At 41.0% G+C, this 16,837-nt stretch overlaps 1 protein-coding gene across 4 annotated transcripts in view; it reads right to left on the bottom strand.

Annotated features, from left to right (window-relative positions):
• Window positions 1-15,752: 15,752 nt before the first annotated feature.
• Window positions 15,753-16,837, bottom strand: part of LOC111138953 (KIAA0586 ortholog) — a 131,023-nt gene continuing 129,938 nt past the window's right edge. For 3 of the 4 annotated variants that reach the window (XM_022491004.1, XM_022491014.1, XM_022490996.1), the window contains one exon: window positions 16,104-16,460. In XM_022491004.1, coding sequence (XP_022346712.1) covers window positions 16,309-16,460 — 152 coding nt within the window. In that variant the 3' untranslated portion in view covers window positions 16,104-16,308. Of the gene's footprint in view, window positions 16,461-16,837 lie in introns of all 4 variants that reach the window. The other variant, XM_022490987.1, reaches the window with a different exon arrangement.

Here is a 16,837-nt window from a genome sequence, read left to right as displayed (position 1 = left end):
TTTCTTTGCAATTTGAAATACACTCTTACCAGCAAAAATTGATCAACCAAGATAAAAAAAGATACTCCCTAGAGCTGAGCTCCCACTTCCAGATTTGCTCAGGGGACCGAGGGTTCCCTGTGCTTGAGGAGACAAGACGCAGTACCTTCAAAGCTCAAAGGGCCAGTATTTCCCAATGTTGTTCATGCTGCTGCATGCCTATCATCACCCACCGGGCCCTGGGACAGAGACAGCAGTGTGGGGAGTAGGTGGCCATGTGACGGGAGCTGTTGATGAGAGAGAAAGGAGATGATACTCTTTCCAAGGAAATGCCTTTCAGAATAAAGAAAAAAGCAAGAGAAGAGGTCAAATGTGATTGTAGGCCTGGGCAGCATTTAAATCTGATAGAGCCCTGCTCTCATGAAGCTAAGTGGATGAGCAGACATTAATCAAAGAAAAACATAAATAAAATGGTAATTGCCAGATAGCCTGCAGCCTTTGTACTAATCACCATTTCCTTCAAAAGGCTCCCTCCACCTCGTTGGGAAATGACACTTTTCAGGAGCCGTGCAGAGTTTGTGATTCTCCTTCCTCCTCCTGCACAAACAACCTTATCTTTATTTACGATTTATCTGACCAGTTTACATTCTTCAAGAGCAGATGTTCCACCTGACTTCAGATAGCTCCACTCGCCAGGAGAGTGTCGCTATTCTCAACTGATTACCTTGTCAGGCGCTCAGGGGACCTACTTCAGAAACAGGTTAGCAACTGGCTGTTTTGGAGTTTAACACATCATTTAAAAAAAAAAACAAACAACTCCAAGTGATCTCAGAAAGTGTTGGTAGATGTTCACAATGAGACTGTATTAAAGTGGCAGGGTGCCTACTGTCAATGGCTCTACACGTAATGTCTCTTCCACTGTATAAAAACAGTCCCATTCATTTTTATTTCTACACTCCTACCCCCTGGTAGGATGATCACTAAGAAACATACCTGCGTCCTGCATCAAGGAACATTTGACATACAGTCTGTGAAACCTGAAGAATCATAGTTTCCCTTCATTTTCCTGTAAACCAAATTCTCTAATGACATTTTCAGCTGCTCTAGAAATCATTGATTTGATTCTTTATTTATCCAAATGCATTTCAGGAGCAGAAAACACCTATGTTCAGTGGGGAAGAGGGATGTTAAATGTCTTCTTTTCCAAAGCAATTTCCCAGTTCTCCCTGATTCACTGATTGAGCAGAACTGACTTGTAGGTGGTAAATCAGAAAAAAAAATCTATATTCTTGTTGAAGCACCATTCAAGCCCATGGTCTGAAGCTAACAATTTCTTGACCTCTGGATAAAATCTCATATTTTTTGTTTTTTTTTTTTAAAATCATAGCTTATCTACTCACTCTTGGATGATAACTAGTATAATCACATTGTTAATTAATATATTATTATTAATGCTTAGATGATAGGTAAAATCACGAGTCACACAGGCAGGCCCCACAACTGTCCACTCATTCCTAGTTAACAAGAAGCCTTCTGATCACTTCCACTCACAAAGAAAACACAAATATGGAAATGTTCAGTCTTACCTTGAGAATTCTGAGCTGCACTGAAAGTTGAAACTTTCCCCTCTTACAGATCAGGGCTCTGCAGCAGGAAGACCTAAAATGGGGAGAGTCTTCCGTTTCTTTGCTTGTCCTACTTCTGCTCTCCGCACTAGGCTTCCCTTCCTCAGAGGTTAGAGAGTGGTGAGGGTAAGAGGAAAGAAGCATAAAAGATCTTACTCAACTGACACCAGTGTTACCTGGGGTTGGCTTCCTCTTGCTAGGCTATAGCTGTCTTAAGCTGATGCTCCTAAAATTGGATGAATAGTTAAAGCTGACCCCTCTTCTCGTGGTATGTTTCTGGGTTCTTTAGAGCTCACTGGGGCAATATTAGACTGTAACTCTCTTAACGTATGTAATGCATTTCCCTCTGGCTGGCAGCCCCAGGAAATTTAGTGGCCCAGTCCCTGCTGGAGGTCACATCTCTCCTCTAGGAAGCCCCCTCGGGGGATGTAAAGTGTCTTCAGCATGTCTCTCTCCAACACAGCCCATCTCTGGTCCAAGAAAAAATACAGATCCTTGCACTTTCCCCTCCTCCTGGTGGGCTGCATGGTGAGTTCCCACCTTCCCAGTGAAGGACAGTGCTCTTGCCCTCTCTTCCCTGCTGCTTCAAAGTAAATGCCACCGCTTCTCACCTTTAGATCCCTGAGACAACAGTTCAGCAGGTTCCTCAAACTCCCAGAACACCACAAACTCTTCAAGGAGTCTCCTTTCAGCTTTTTTTTTTTTTTTTTTTAATTTATTTATTTGACAGACACAGCGAGAGAGGGAACACAAGCAGGGAGAGTGGGAGGGGGAGAAGCAGGCTCTCTGCCGAGCAGGGAGCCCGATGTGGGACTCAATCCCAGGACCCTGGGATCTTGACCCGAGCCGAAGGCAGAGGCTTTAACCCACTGAGCCACCCAGGTGCCCCCTCCTTTCAGCTTTTTGCACTGAGACCCACCAAATGGCCACCACCCCAAACAGTCCTCTCCTAAGAAATTCTCTCCAATATCCGGCATCAGCCTTTATATCAATGAGGTGGGTGTTGGGCGCTAGGTTCTCACTACCCTCTTCGCAGGTGCTCTGTTAGTGGGCTAGCACCTCACTTTAGAACAAAGGCATACATACCACTTATTATCTAGCCTTAGAGTGTGAAAGAGTTGCCTTTTATCTACTTGTGAAGAAGTCACAGTCAGCAACTCAGTCCTCCTACACATTGTCAGTGTAGCTGCCGCACCAAACCCGAGTCCCACAATGCCTTGCTACACTGCCTGCACCCTATGGGCCAAGTGTTGGGAACCACGTAAACCAAAGGAAATATGATAAAATCAGAGCATCACCCATTTTCTTTGGGAACAAGATGCACTTTCGTGGCCTTTCTCAAAGCCAACATTCACACCAACAGATGCCTATTCAGAGGGCTCACCGCTGAAATAGACACATAGAGAGCCCACCCCTGGTACTCGTCTTCTAGGCTTCCTCCAGATGGTTTCATGCCTTTTATTTTGGTAGAACTGCTCTGTACCAGTTAAAAGTTCCAGCCAATACCCTGGGCCAATTTTGGTCACTGAGCACCAGTCATTAGAGTTTAACTTTTCTGGAAAGAAGGCCTCTGAGGCCAGGTGAGCTTTAATTGCCCTTCTTTTGTTAGTTCAGACCTTCATGTTATGCCAAGAAAGCATTAGCCTCATACCTTGTTTATACTAGAGAAGAATGAATGGAACAAAATTGCTCTTTTCCCCCTATTGCTAAATCACCCTTTTTTTAATAGGTTGAAGCTAACTTCTTATAAAGCCTTAACAATGAAACATCATGCTTGAAAGAAAGTCTCAGGTTCTTGGCACCAAGCACCACCAACACTTCACGGTTAGATTTTCCCTCTTAGCTAGCTGTTCTTCTACTTTCAGCAGGACTGCTTTCTGGTTTTTATAGCCAAACGGGATGAGAGAAGCAAAACAGCAAGAGGTATTCACGTAGTCATGTTACATTAAACTTCTCTAACATGCAGTTCTGTTAGAGTTTCCTTTCTCCCTTACAGAATACCATTGTGTATACATTAGGATTTCAGCCCTCTAAAGCAGGCCTGCTCACAAGAAATAGGAGATTAAAGAACCAATGTCTCTATAGAAAGAGAAATAACATGTCAATTGTGTTTATTTGTTGGGTTCCATGATTTATGCTTTCTCATGTGAAGACGGAACAGAGGGAAGAGGGCACGTGACGTTGTTTAGATAATCCCTGAAGAAAGTTGGAGTTCCTCCTTCAGGAAAAGGGTTGCCTTTCATTTAACATGTAAATGGTACTGACAGCTCATGGGTAAGAGAAAGATTTCTTATGTTCTAAGAAATGAATTCAAGATGCACCTAATTTAGTCTCCAGAGAAGGAAGATATTTAGCATTCTAAGGAAGAAAGAAAAAAAAGTGAGGGGGGGGGAACTAAGGAAGAAGCCCATAAAAATGGAATACAGGGACCCTTTCATGAACTTTTATGTTCAGATGGATGTGAGAAGAATCAGTGCAATTTGAGTTTCAAAGTACATATTTAAAATTCTTTAGTTGCCCTAAACACATTTCAACCTCACTTCACGTCTCTTCCTAATTAATTCTCCATTCAATCTGGATGATTAAGTCAAATAAAACAATAATGCTGTGTGAAAACTTCAGAAAACTATAATATGAAAGAGAAAATACGTTGATAAAGTTTCTAAATAGATTTCTCTTTTTCACCTCGTTCTTCTATTAGGAAAATGGGTGGCAAAGAAGTGCCAATTCGAGCTCTACTCGTATAACCTATAATTTCACAAGATTCCACCTTGGCGCATATGATTATCATTAATAGGTATCGGAAAACTTTTTTGTGTTAAAGGACTATGGTCTTGTGCTAGGTGTTATATTCATTTCTTCCCTATGATCATTATTGCTGCTTTCCAGGAAGTTCCATTCTAAAAGAGAAAATCCAGATGGGAATGTGTAGCAAGAAAAGGAGACCCAACTAAAAACAAAAACTATGGTGTATTGGTCATGCTTCAGAGGAGAGAAGTCACAACACATACATGTACACTTCTCATCACTGATTAGTGTTACCACAGTAATACCTGCAGTGAAAGGGAAGATATAGCGATGTACCTTCCAGAAACCTATTAGGGGACGACATACACTGTCTTCAGCACTTGGAGAATGTTCTCCCTGTTCTAAACCAAAGTTCTTGAAAGCAGTCATAGGATGAGGATATAAATTCATTGTGAAGCACATACCTTTTTTTTTTATTTTCTCCTTTTTATTTATTTGATAGAAAGAGAAATCACAAGTAGGCAGAGAAGCAGGCAGAGAGAGAGACAGGGAAGCAGGCTCCCCGCTGAACAGAGAGCCCGATGTGGGGCTCAATCCCAGGACCCTGAGACCATGACCTGAGCCGAAGGCAGAGGCTTAACCCACTGAGCCACCCAGGTGCCCCACACATACCTTTTCTTATTGGGAAGTTTAAAGTCCCTGAACCTTGACATATGTTCATCTTACAAGCAAGAGCTTTGTTTACAATACTGAATAGCCAAGGGGTCTTAGGTAAATGCCAAGACCAGATTATTACCTCTTATAAAATTATCCTCCCAAAGGAAAAAGATTCTTATTAAAAGCGGAGGATTTCAAAGTTGCTTTAGAACTGTACCTCTGGGTGTTATCTTCCAGGCATCAGAAAGCATTTGTATTCAGCTGCTCTCTGATCCAAGTAAAACACTTCTAAAGATAAGTGAAATTTATTTCCTCGGTTAAGGATATCTTTAAATGACAGATGCAGGACAATAAAAGGCCTTTTTCAGGAGCATATAAACTGGAACAAGGACAACCAAATCTCAAGACTGTTGAGAGATTGAGAAACCTAACAGGACACCTCACATTTAACACATTCTCAACGGACTTCAGACTTCCTGGCTGTTCCTGAACTATTTCCCATGAAGCAAGGCATTATATATCAGTGTCAAAACACACTCTGGCTGATACTTTCCATAGCCCTCGGACAAGTCCTCAACAATTTGGGCTGCATGAGAACCAGCCTGTGGAGGAGGAGGTCGTTTTAACTTGTGTGAATGATCTCATCATGACAGTAGTGCATATGCATTCACTCACTTGTTCATCCAAGAAACATGTGAGGTCTCCGGCCTGGAGTAATGGTTCCCAATTTTGGCTAACCATCGGAATCACCTGGGCTCTTCCACTAGCTATTGATTTGATGAGTGAGGAGGAGGCCTGTGCATCTTAGTCTTTAAATGGTCCAAAGCCAGATTTAGAAGGATTCCTTTAGTATTTTAGGATATCATTGATGAGAGGAGGCTTAAATGCAGTGGGAGATCATCTTGCTCCTCCAAGTTCTTTTTTTTTTTTTTTTTTAAGATTTTATTTTTTATTGCCAGAGGGAGAGACAGAGAGGGAATGCAAGCAAGCAGGGGCAGAGGGAGAGGGAGGAACAGGCTCCCCACAGAGCAAGGAGTCCAATGTGGAGCTCGATCCCAGGACCCTGGGATCATGACCTGAGCTGAAGGCAGATGCTCAATGACACCCAGGCACCCCTTTCCTCCAAATTCTTGAACCACCCTTGCATCCCAACCTCCTACTCTGTTCCTTTCTCCTTACTGAGTTCTAGGGCCTTTCCACACTACAGCCAGTGGGAAAGACTGAGGCCAGAACAGAGAGAAGGGAGGAGAAGGCTCAACAAGAAAGGTGTGGCTACCTTTCCCTCACCACTTTACTGCTGCTCCTATCCTAGCTTCAAGTGATGTTAAAGTATCTTACAACAGACTAACCCTCTGGCCAGTGACAATTCTAGAATCTGGACAAAATATAAAAACCAATCATTAGAAGGCACTGAAGAGTGACCAAAAGCAGGCAGAGCTGGAGAACATTTGTACCTTGAAAGAAAGAAAACACACTTATTGAGAAACACATTTTTACAACCACTTCCAAGTGCCTGTGACCATGGAGGATACACTCAAGGAAATGGGGCAGTCTTGCTGGACTTGAAACTCAGAATCAGAGTTCAGGGCTCTCAGAAGAAGTGAAGACAGAGCAGGGAAAATTCCATAAGAAGGGAGTAGATGCGGAGGAGGTATGGAGGAACCCCCATATTTGCATACAAACTCAAATCTTTAGCTGTTTCCTGAAGTGCACATGTGCTGGGTGAAAAGCCAAGGAACACAGTGGAAAGCAATGGGTAGAAGCCTGAAAGAGCTGAGTAGAGATGTCAACAGTTGCTTGATACTTGAGAGATGGACTTTAGGATTCAACTCAAGGGGGCTTGGTAAACAACTTGAGCATCTCGCTGAACCCCTAGAAGGGTCATAGTTTAAGAATAAGAACCCCATCCAAAGGTTAAAGGCTATGCTTTTTTTTTTAAGATTTTTAAAAAAAATGTATTTATTTGACAGAGAAGATCACAAGTAGGCAAAAAGGCAGGCAGAGAGAGAGGAAGGGAAGCAGGCTCCTTGCTTCGCAGAGAGCCTAATGCAGGGCTCGATCCCAGGACCCTGGGATCATGACCTGAGCCAAAGGCAGAGGCTTTAACCTACTGAGCCACCCAGGCACCCCAAGCCTATGCTTTTTAATGCCAACCCTATTAAGATTCAAATATGAACTCCTACCTGAATTGCCTAGGACTCACTTAAACCTGAAAAGATCTCAGGTTTAATCCCTTTTGTTTTTTGTTATTTTTTAGAACATGGGCTACTTCTACTTGTACCAGTCCTTATAATGCTCACATTGCTAAGAGATAAATCTAATAAGAAATGCTGCTGATTTGAGACCTCAGATCAATGAACGTAATTTTTGATTCTTAGATTCATTATATTCCTACAAATACTATCTTGTCCTCCATCCCCTCCATGAGTAAATATTTTATGGTGGTGGATATATATGCAACCTTCTTTAGTAACCAGGAGAATTGGTACTTGCTTGCTTCTTGTGCAAAAAATCATGGGACTTGAAGACTTACAGAATTACCGTCATATTTTTCTCAATGTCTAAATAAATCATCTCAATGATTTGAGTTTTCCATGAGGATCCAGTCTAATACAACTGGTAGATATGAAAGGCTGTGTTCTCCTCATCTAAGTTGTTCATGGGATGACTTCAAGTATCTCTTAATAAAACCAGCAGAAAAGGGACATAAAGTATCTAAAGAAAAGTTACAACTAGACATAATTTTGGTCTACATAATTAGAAATTTGTGACTATATAATTATATAATAACTACAAAACTTGAAACTAAGTAATTTTGATCATGATCTGTTCATAGGTAGACACTCTCTGTTTTCCAAAATAAAAACTATTCTGTCATATTCAAGGCCCCAACTCAGAGACAACTGAGAGAATTTTCGGGATTGCCTGTACGAGAGCTTACGAAGACATGAGACCAGGGATGTTAAAGTACCCTTTGTATATCCCTAACTGTGCTCCTTCCTCTCTAGTTGTTCAAGAACGACAAGAATGCCTGATAGGGAGTGTTAATTGAACAGAGGTTTACACCAGAAGTTTATTACCTATCTGAACAAATCTCTTGATTTGGTAGCTACAATATACCCACCCTGCGTGTGGGGGCACCAGTGGCTAACTAACTGATCAAAACTTCTAGAGGCACCTGGGTGGCTCAGCTGGTTGGGTGTCCGATTCTTGGTTTCAGCTCAGGTCATGATCTCAAGGTTGTGGAATTAGCCCTGCATCTAGCTCTGGCTTGAGATTTTCTCTCTCCCTCTTCCCCTGACCCTCCCCTTGTTTGCACATGCTCTCTCTCAATCTCTCTCTCAAATAAATAAATAAATCTTCAAAACAAACAAATTTCTGTGCTTGGCTAATTAATGCCTACTTCTGCACTAACTCTGCATTCCACATGCCGAACAATCCCTGATACTTTTAGGCAACATTCAGTTTTTCTGTCAGCTGGTTATGTCGTACTGATTTTGAAATCCTTCTATTGTCACTTTGCACACATCAATTTAACATCATTCACATTCTAATCCCACCACCTACCACCCCTTCTTCATGAGTACGAATCCATCACTTTTAGTGGTACCTTTGGCATAAAGAATGTCTAGGTCCTACTAAAGCTACACATATGCCTACTCTATTACTCAGAAATATACCCCGAAGAAATGAGTGTGTCTGTCCATCAGAATAAATATACAAGAATATTCAAAGCAGCTGTATTCATAGCAAAGAGTGACAACAACCCAAATGTCCATCAACAGTAGGATGAATAAATAGATTTGGAATATTTATACAACAGAAGGCCACATGGCGATAAAAGAATTGAACAAACTATTGCTACATGCAAATGCATGTATGAATCTCATAGACATTATGTTGCACAAAAGAAGCCAGTAAGAAATGAGTATATATACTGTATGATTCCATTTATATTCAAGAACAAGCAAAGATAACTGACGGTGATAAAAGTCAGAATGGTGGTTACCTCTGGAAGAGGAGGGGTGTGTTTTGACTGGGAAGGGGGCAGAAAGGAACCTTCTGAGGTGCTGGGAAATGTTCTGTCTCTATGTAGAGGTAGTTACGTAGGGATATCATATACATGAAAATTAAATGAGTACTCACAACTAGTACTTTTCTGTATAAATTATATACTGTAGTAAAAAGTAAGAACTATACACATGGAATGGCCAGGTCAAATCTTAGTCAATCTTGATTTAATACTATTTGTAGATGGCTCTTCTCTTAAAAACGACAAAGGCATTTCCTATTCCAGACACACTGTCACCACTGAATATGCCGCTATCTAAGCTGCTCCCTTGCTTAACATTCAATCTGCCTAAGGAGATGAACTGATTCCTTGGATTGATTTTGCACTCTGGCAAAGGAAGAAATAATAAACAATACAGATTAGTAAATATGAATTTTGAATTACTGACAACTTTGGGATATTATGGAAACAAGGTATATCTTTTCCTTCTTAAGCTAGGGATAAAAAATGGTAAAGATTTGGGGCGCCTGGGTGGCTCAGTGGGTTAAGCCTCTGCCTTCAGCTCAGGTCATAATCCCAGGGTCCTGGGATTGAGCCCCACATCTACATCTAGCTCCCTGCTTGGTGCGGAGCCTGCTTCCCCCTCTCTCTCTGCCTGCCTCTCTGCCTGCTTGTGATCTCTGTCTGTCAGATAAATAAATAAAATCTTTTCAAAAAATGGTAAAGATTTTAAAGATTCATTAAAATCTATTCAATATTTAAAAATGCATCTTTAAGGTAGGCACTCATAGACAACCTATTACCTCAGAAACAAACAAACTCCCTTGTTAATTTTCATGCTAAATAAGCAGGTTTTATTATGCAGACTATAAGTTTTAACCATTTAGACTGGGTATAACTGGCTTATAACAATCAACCCAACCTTCTGAAAAGCAATATTGACAATTACAAAGACATGTTCTCCATGAAGACAGTTTCTGACAATCTCCAGACAGCTGCTTGGGAGTACTACAATCCATCCCATGGATATTAATTAAATTGCCCCCATGATTGTTTGCATAATGAAAACAATTAAATTCCACAGTAAACAACAAAATGTATTTTTCAAAATTTAACTAGGAATTGGTAGAATCATGTCTTACCTATAACTAATATAACTCGGGTAAGCCTGAAAAGGCAAAACAAAATACAGAAACTCCTTCTCAAGGTCCTGTGAGCATTTATGAATAAATTTTTAAAAAACTATCCTGGTCTTTAGGCTATAAACATGTATCAACAATAATCTGTAAGTTTTCAGAGTGAATAAAACCTATTCCTTGAAAAGCTACTGATGTGACAGAAGGAAAACATTGCTAGACTCTGTTTCCAACCCAGGGAATTCCTACTTTCCTTACCAGTGAGTAGGGAACTCATTTCACTGTAATAGTTATATAAGAACTCAGCAGGATTTCTCTCCCAACACAAAAACTTTACTCTCCATTCAGGAAGGATAGAAAGAACAAATGAGATAATGAAGCTAAAACTTGTCCCAATATGGGACTGACAAACTACAAACCATGGGATAAATCTGGCCTGCATACTGTTTTCATATGGTCCATGAGTGGGGGGGGAAAAGTGCTTGCATCATTTTAAAAGCTTATTAAAAAACAAAGAAGAAAACAGAACATCGACCACATGTGGCCTGCAAAGCCTATATAAAGTTAACTATCTGGCTCATTGCTGAGACACTTTGCTAACACCAGTGATAAACTATCAAATATCTGTAATCTGCCTTCGCCTACTGTTTTGTCACTAGTGTTAATGGCCACACAATCACCTCCTCAGAACTCAAACTTTCTCCCTAGGACAAGATGCCCTCAGTCATTGAGAAGACCTCTACCAGTTACTGTACTCGGGGGTATGCAGACCTAGCTAAATAAATATTGTCAGAAGCTGATTTAGAATATTATCTTATCTTCAACATATTCAAGTCACTTTATTGAAAGGAACATCCCCCAAATCTTCATATGACTTCTAGCACAGTGGTCAGGTCTGCTAGAAAAAGAAAATGTGTGTTAAGTAACAAAAATGGCCACAAATTCTTGCCGTCCCGCACACATGCTCCCTTCCATGTGACTGTGCAGATCTTCCTGTCTGGAGAGACACTGTATTTCTCTGCTCCCTGAGTCTGGGCTCGGACATGAGACTTGCTTTGGCCAACAAGGCAATAACAACTTGATACAAACAGAGGCTTGTAAACGGCTTGTACACCAGAGCTCGCCCCCTGGCTGCTCTCAGGAACCCTCACACCAGCATCGTGTGAATGAGCTCAGGCTGGCCTGCTAGACGCTGGGACACATGGCCCAGAGCCCTGTGTGGCCTCGCCAACAGCTGGCACCCACCAGACGTGAGAGTGAGGACCTCAGCTACCAACGGACTGTAATGTGTGTGTAAAGCCAGGCAATATCAAGAGGAGCAGGACCAGTCTGGGCTCAGATTGGTCCCAGCTGGGCTCAACCAAACTGCTCTTCCACAGAATCATGAATAAATAAATAGTTGTTTTAAGCGGTAGTTTGTTTTGCAAACACAGTGATACAGATGTAAAAATGCCTTAGAACTGAAGCGTTTTAGGTCTTCTTGACAACAGAACAGTCTACCCCGGGTTTAATATGTTATAATGAAAATGAGCTTCCAACTCAGATGGATGGGATTTCCACTCCCATGAGTGACTGCGAGTTGAGGCTAACCAAAAACCTTGCCAAAGCAGATGGCTGAGAGGCACAAACAGCCTACCCAAGACCTTCAGATCCAGCAGGCGATTTTGGAAAAGCAAAGTCCACCCAACACAATGAAACCTGACGGAACTTTTGTTCTGTCCACTCAAACTGACTAACTATAATGGGCGACTGCCTTCCTTTTCTATACTCTCTAGGACTCTACTTTCCTTCATTTGCCCCCTCCCTTTTCCGAAACATTTCTTTTTCCTTGTTTCAAAGAATGATCAGACCATGACCTCCTCGGCTAGACTGACCTCTTGTTGAACCTGTTATCCATCAGGAACTCCAAAGGCCACTCAAATCATGGGAACACCTCTGCTTAGTGCTAGCAAACAACTCCATGAAGGATAGGATCTGAACCCGTCCTCTATACTTCAGAACATACAGCAAATACTTCTAGAACCAGACACTCAGACGGTTGTCACACAGAATTACACACAGCGAGTATTTTATCCAAAGAGCAAAATCAACCCAATCACCTCTTTTTTTTTTTTAAGATTTTATTTATTTATTTGACAGAGAGATCACAAGTAGGCAGAGAGAGAGAGAGAGAGAGAGAGGAGGAAGCAGGCTCCCTGCCGAGCAGAGAGCCCGATGCGGGACTCGATCCCAGGACCCTGAGATCATGACCTGAGCCGAAGGCAGAGGCTTAACCCACTGAGCCACCCAGGCGCCCAACCCAATCACCTCTTAAAATAATCCTGGGAGTCTATGGTACTGTCAGAACCCATGCAATTATTGGAGAAAATGACCAAAGGAAATAAAAATGCACAGCAAGCTTCCTGAGAAATTCCCTGCAACTCTTTCAATGGTACAAAATACCTCCTATACAACAACTTACATCCTTACTCCTAAGGTAACACATTATGAAAAAATAGAAAGGAAAAAATCTTTGTTTGGGAAAGTATGCTACAAAATGTCCACTGAAATAGTATCATTGTCTGAATAATTCAGGGAAAAAGACACACTTTCAATGATACCTATAGACCCTATCAATTATGTAGTACCAGGCCTGTTCTTGGGATTTCTTACTAGTTACTATGAAGATTTTAAACCCTCTTTAGTCCCCTCCATCTGGGTCTCTTCCGAGGTTTCAGTGGAGTGACCTCCGGAGGTTAGAGGAGTCTAATGATTTCTTGAGGGGCTTTTGCCTTGATTAGGGGTCCCTGTACTCAAGAAATGTATCAGGAACTTATCCCGCACTATGACTGAAATTATAAATGAGACCATTCACATCATAGACACCCAGCAAAAGAGCATCAATTTGCTCACTCCCTTGGCAATTAATGGGCCATCACGCAGTTTTACAATATTTATTGGCCTCACAAGGGGGCATCTGTACTCTGGCTAACATTTCCTATTGTTTCTAGGTAAACACTTCAGGACAAGAAGAAAAAAAAATCTTTTAAAAAAATACAGACAAAGGCTGATTATTCTCAAAGTTTTGACAGTCTGTGACTTGGAATCTACTCTCCCAGCATGGGCTAGGTCAAATAAAAGACTGGCATACTGAAATTTTCTAAACTATAATGATGGGATTTCTCATGATAATAATCCTGTTTGTTTTTCTCCATTCCATTTTTAAGACAGTCTTTAAAACTACAGTGGAACTGATGTCTGATGACCAGATGATGATTCTATGGTAGGAAGAGACTGAATTCCTTGTGTTTAAACTTCATACCCCAGGAGAGGCAGATGACCAAAGGGAGGGAGGACATAGCCTTTACAAGGCTATCCAGCCTGACCCGTAAGTAGACCACACTGCATGCCCAATGTCCTTCACACTCAAGTTTTGTTAAACGGGTACACATGTGGACAGAGGGTAGAAAAGGGTACTGCTGTGGGATTTCTCAGCAGCGTCACAGAAATACTAAGGATTCAGCTATCCACTATTGTCCGTTACTCACCTGCAAGGAAATGCCATAGCATCAGGGCATTTTTTAAAAGAGAAAAATGTTCCAACTACAGAATTATTCTTAGAGTAGGGGTGGTAATCCACCATGAACTATTTTGTTTATTTTATAGAAAAATGTTTTGAGTTTTTAAATAGAAAAGCAATAAAACCGATCTAAATATATATTTAGCATTTAAGAAGCAAAATTGAGAGACCAGGAATAGGTAAGAGATAAGAAATACACTGACCTAATCATCTTTTAAAAATGGAAAGATTCATGTAGGAGTCTATTAATGTGCACAAAAGGCAAATTTACTTGAGGACTTATACCAAGGGAACATTTTGAATACCTGCTATCCTGATGTTAAGGCTAAGCCTAGCAATATTCACAGCCTTGATCTTCACAGAGTCTGCCTCTTGTAGCATGTTTCCTAAATAGTTCATTCTAGAAATTGAAATTATAAAATGAGGTTTCTTAAATCTTGTAACTTCAAAAATGCCATTTATTTTACACACACAATTTATTCCAAAAGGATTTGAGGTGGTTGGCAGAGGAATACATATAGGAGTAGCCCTGGCCAGAAATCCCATAAAACAAAATACTGATGAGCAGACAAAAAAAAAGTCTCTTCTCCCTCCCCCAGAAAAGTTTAAGCAAATGAGGAGTGGAATAAATCAAAGTTTATACTTCTACCCTAAAATTAGCAAAGGTGAGTTTCCTACAGTTGATGGGGGCGGGGGGAGAAACAACCAATACCTTTAAAAAATGCTTTTGCTAAAATTAAGAAACATCCTTCTCAGAAAGCAGCAGCTGTGAAAATGAGAAACCAAGGGGTCCTGTATAAAATGAAGCAGCGTTCACCCTAGCTAGAGATTTGTAGATGAATGTCAAATACCAAGTATGATACAGAGAATAGCATTTTTCTTCCACTTGTTTCATGGGAACGATTACAAGCAGAGCTGTCCAAAAAGCAATACCAAGGAAAAATGGGTTCTAAAGTGAAACCTAAGCATTTCCGTTACAGCATATCCGAGAAGCTGGAGGAGCTGACATAGGAAGAAATGTGCGTGGAAGGCTGACACCTCTCCATAGGTTTTTGCAGCTTCTGTCTTCAGTGAGAAGGCATCCTCAGACTCCTCCAGAATTCCCCAGGCAGTGGGCCCTACTAGAAGCTTAAGGAATTCTACATTGCTCTTGAGTAATTTTTAACTTCGAAAGTATATTTTAACCACCTGGGAAGGTCTTTTTTCTTTTTTAATACCAATGCCCAGGCCCTATCCCAGATCAGTGAGGTCAGCGTCCCTGAGAATGGAACAGAGGTGGTTTTAAAGCTCCCAGGGACTCTAATATGCAGCCAGACCAAGGAACCCAGGCAAATGCTGGACAAAGTCAAGGACGAGTATAGTGACTGTGTGTTTGAACTTCAGTTATGACAGGAAAATATGTTCAGGGAGATGAGGCATTTTTGTTTATGTTTAAGTTTTTGTTTTGCTTTGTTGCTAATTCTAGGCTATCCTACTTCTCATTGGGCTTACCCTCTGGTGTAAGATGCTTCAGTTCCTCAAGATGATGACACCCACCATTCACTGAGCTCTTACCTGGTGCCAGGCACTGGGCTGAGCATCACTCCCAACATTATCGATAATCCCCATTATCCTGCAAAACAAGTATTAAACCCTCCTGCCCAGGCAGCCATGAAGAAGGGGCTTATCTGCTCCCATCACAGAGCAAGAAGGTGAAGCAAGTGAAACTAGAATTTCAGTTATGCTTTGGTTTTCTTTCAATTTTATGTGTTTATGCTTTTGAAAGGTAATTTAGTCACATTGTAAAGTATAAATGTTTATAAGGCATACATGGGAGGTATAAAAAAAATTAACCTCACTTAATTTTTTCCATCACACTGCAATTCAGATACATAGTGGCTTCAGTCATCCTTGACTCCTATCACCTAGCCACTTGGTCCTCCTCCCCAGAAACAAGTTAGCAGTTTCTTGTTTATCCTTCCAAAGATATTTAACGCGTCATTAAGCAAATGTATGTATGTATGTATACGTGTGTGTACATACCACATGTTTGGATTCCCCTCCCCACTGTACATGATGGTAGCTATTTTGCCCACAGTTTTTTTTTCACTTTAACGATATTTCTCAGAGACAATTCCACATCAACATGTAAACATTTTACAATTCTTTTTTGTACTATATAGTACTCCATTATACAGATATACCACAACTTTTTTAGTCAGTCCCTTATTGACAGGCATTAGATTGCTGCCAATCATTTGTTGTTACAAAAAAATTCGGAATGAATAGCCCTGAGCAACATCGTTTCATAACTACAGATAATTATATCCATAGAATACATTCTCACATGTCAAAAGTCATGCGCTTTCCACTACTCCAAGCCGCCTCAGGATTCCAAGAAATAATTCAGACTCACAGTGATTTGTATTTAAATTATTTTATTTAAAATTTTTACCTAAATACCCAAATTATGTTTTTGAATTTAATAAAAAATTAGAAATTGTTTTTCAGAATATGCTCAAAACACCAAATAGTTTGAGACATGGTTTTATGCTTGAGAAAAATGACTTCAAAACCAGTGGCACAAATACTATGCTGGCTCTCACTTCCCTTTCAGAAGGTATCTGCTCCTGAGGAGTCCGTGTCCCCCTGGACGGTGCTGATGCTCAGAGACTGAGAATAGTCCTCCAGCTTCACTGAGGGCAGCGTCACAGACATCTTGGTGGGTGATGTCTGCGAAGCAAAAAGTGGTACCTCTTTACCGCCTGCAAAAAGGAGAAACACATTCAGCTAAACAAGCACATCCTGAGTACTTAGATGCTATAAGCTTTCTTGACTAATATCAGGCGAGGGCATCCAAACAAGGATTGCATATGAGATCATTTCTTTCCTTAAGGACCTCGGAGCTCAGAACTTCTCAGAGATAACATACACCTTCCTCCTTTCTTCTCCCTCCCCTAGACAATTATGGACAACATTTTAAAAGTAGGTTATGATTTGACTATTTACACTCCCCTCCCCAACATTCGTTTGTTGAAATCTTAATGCCTGATGTGACAGTATTAGGAAGAGGGGACTTTGGGAGGTGCTTAGGTCATCGGAGTAGAGCCCTCATGAATGGGATTTATAAAAGAGGTCCTCC

Source organism: Enhydra lutris, unplaced genomic scaffold, assembly GCF_002288905.1.
Source record: "Enhydra lutris kenyoni isolate GAN:26980312 unplaced genomic scaffold, ASM228890v2 scaffoldscaffold4, whole genome shotgun sequence".
Classification (NCBI taxonomy): Eukaryota; Metazoa; Chordata; class Mammalia; order Carnivora; family Mustelidae; genus Enhydra; species Enhydra lutris.
This window is presented reverse-complemented; position numbering and strand designations above follow the sequence as displayed.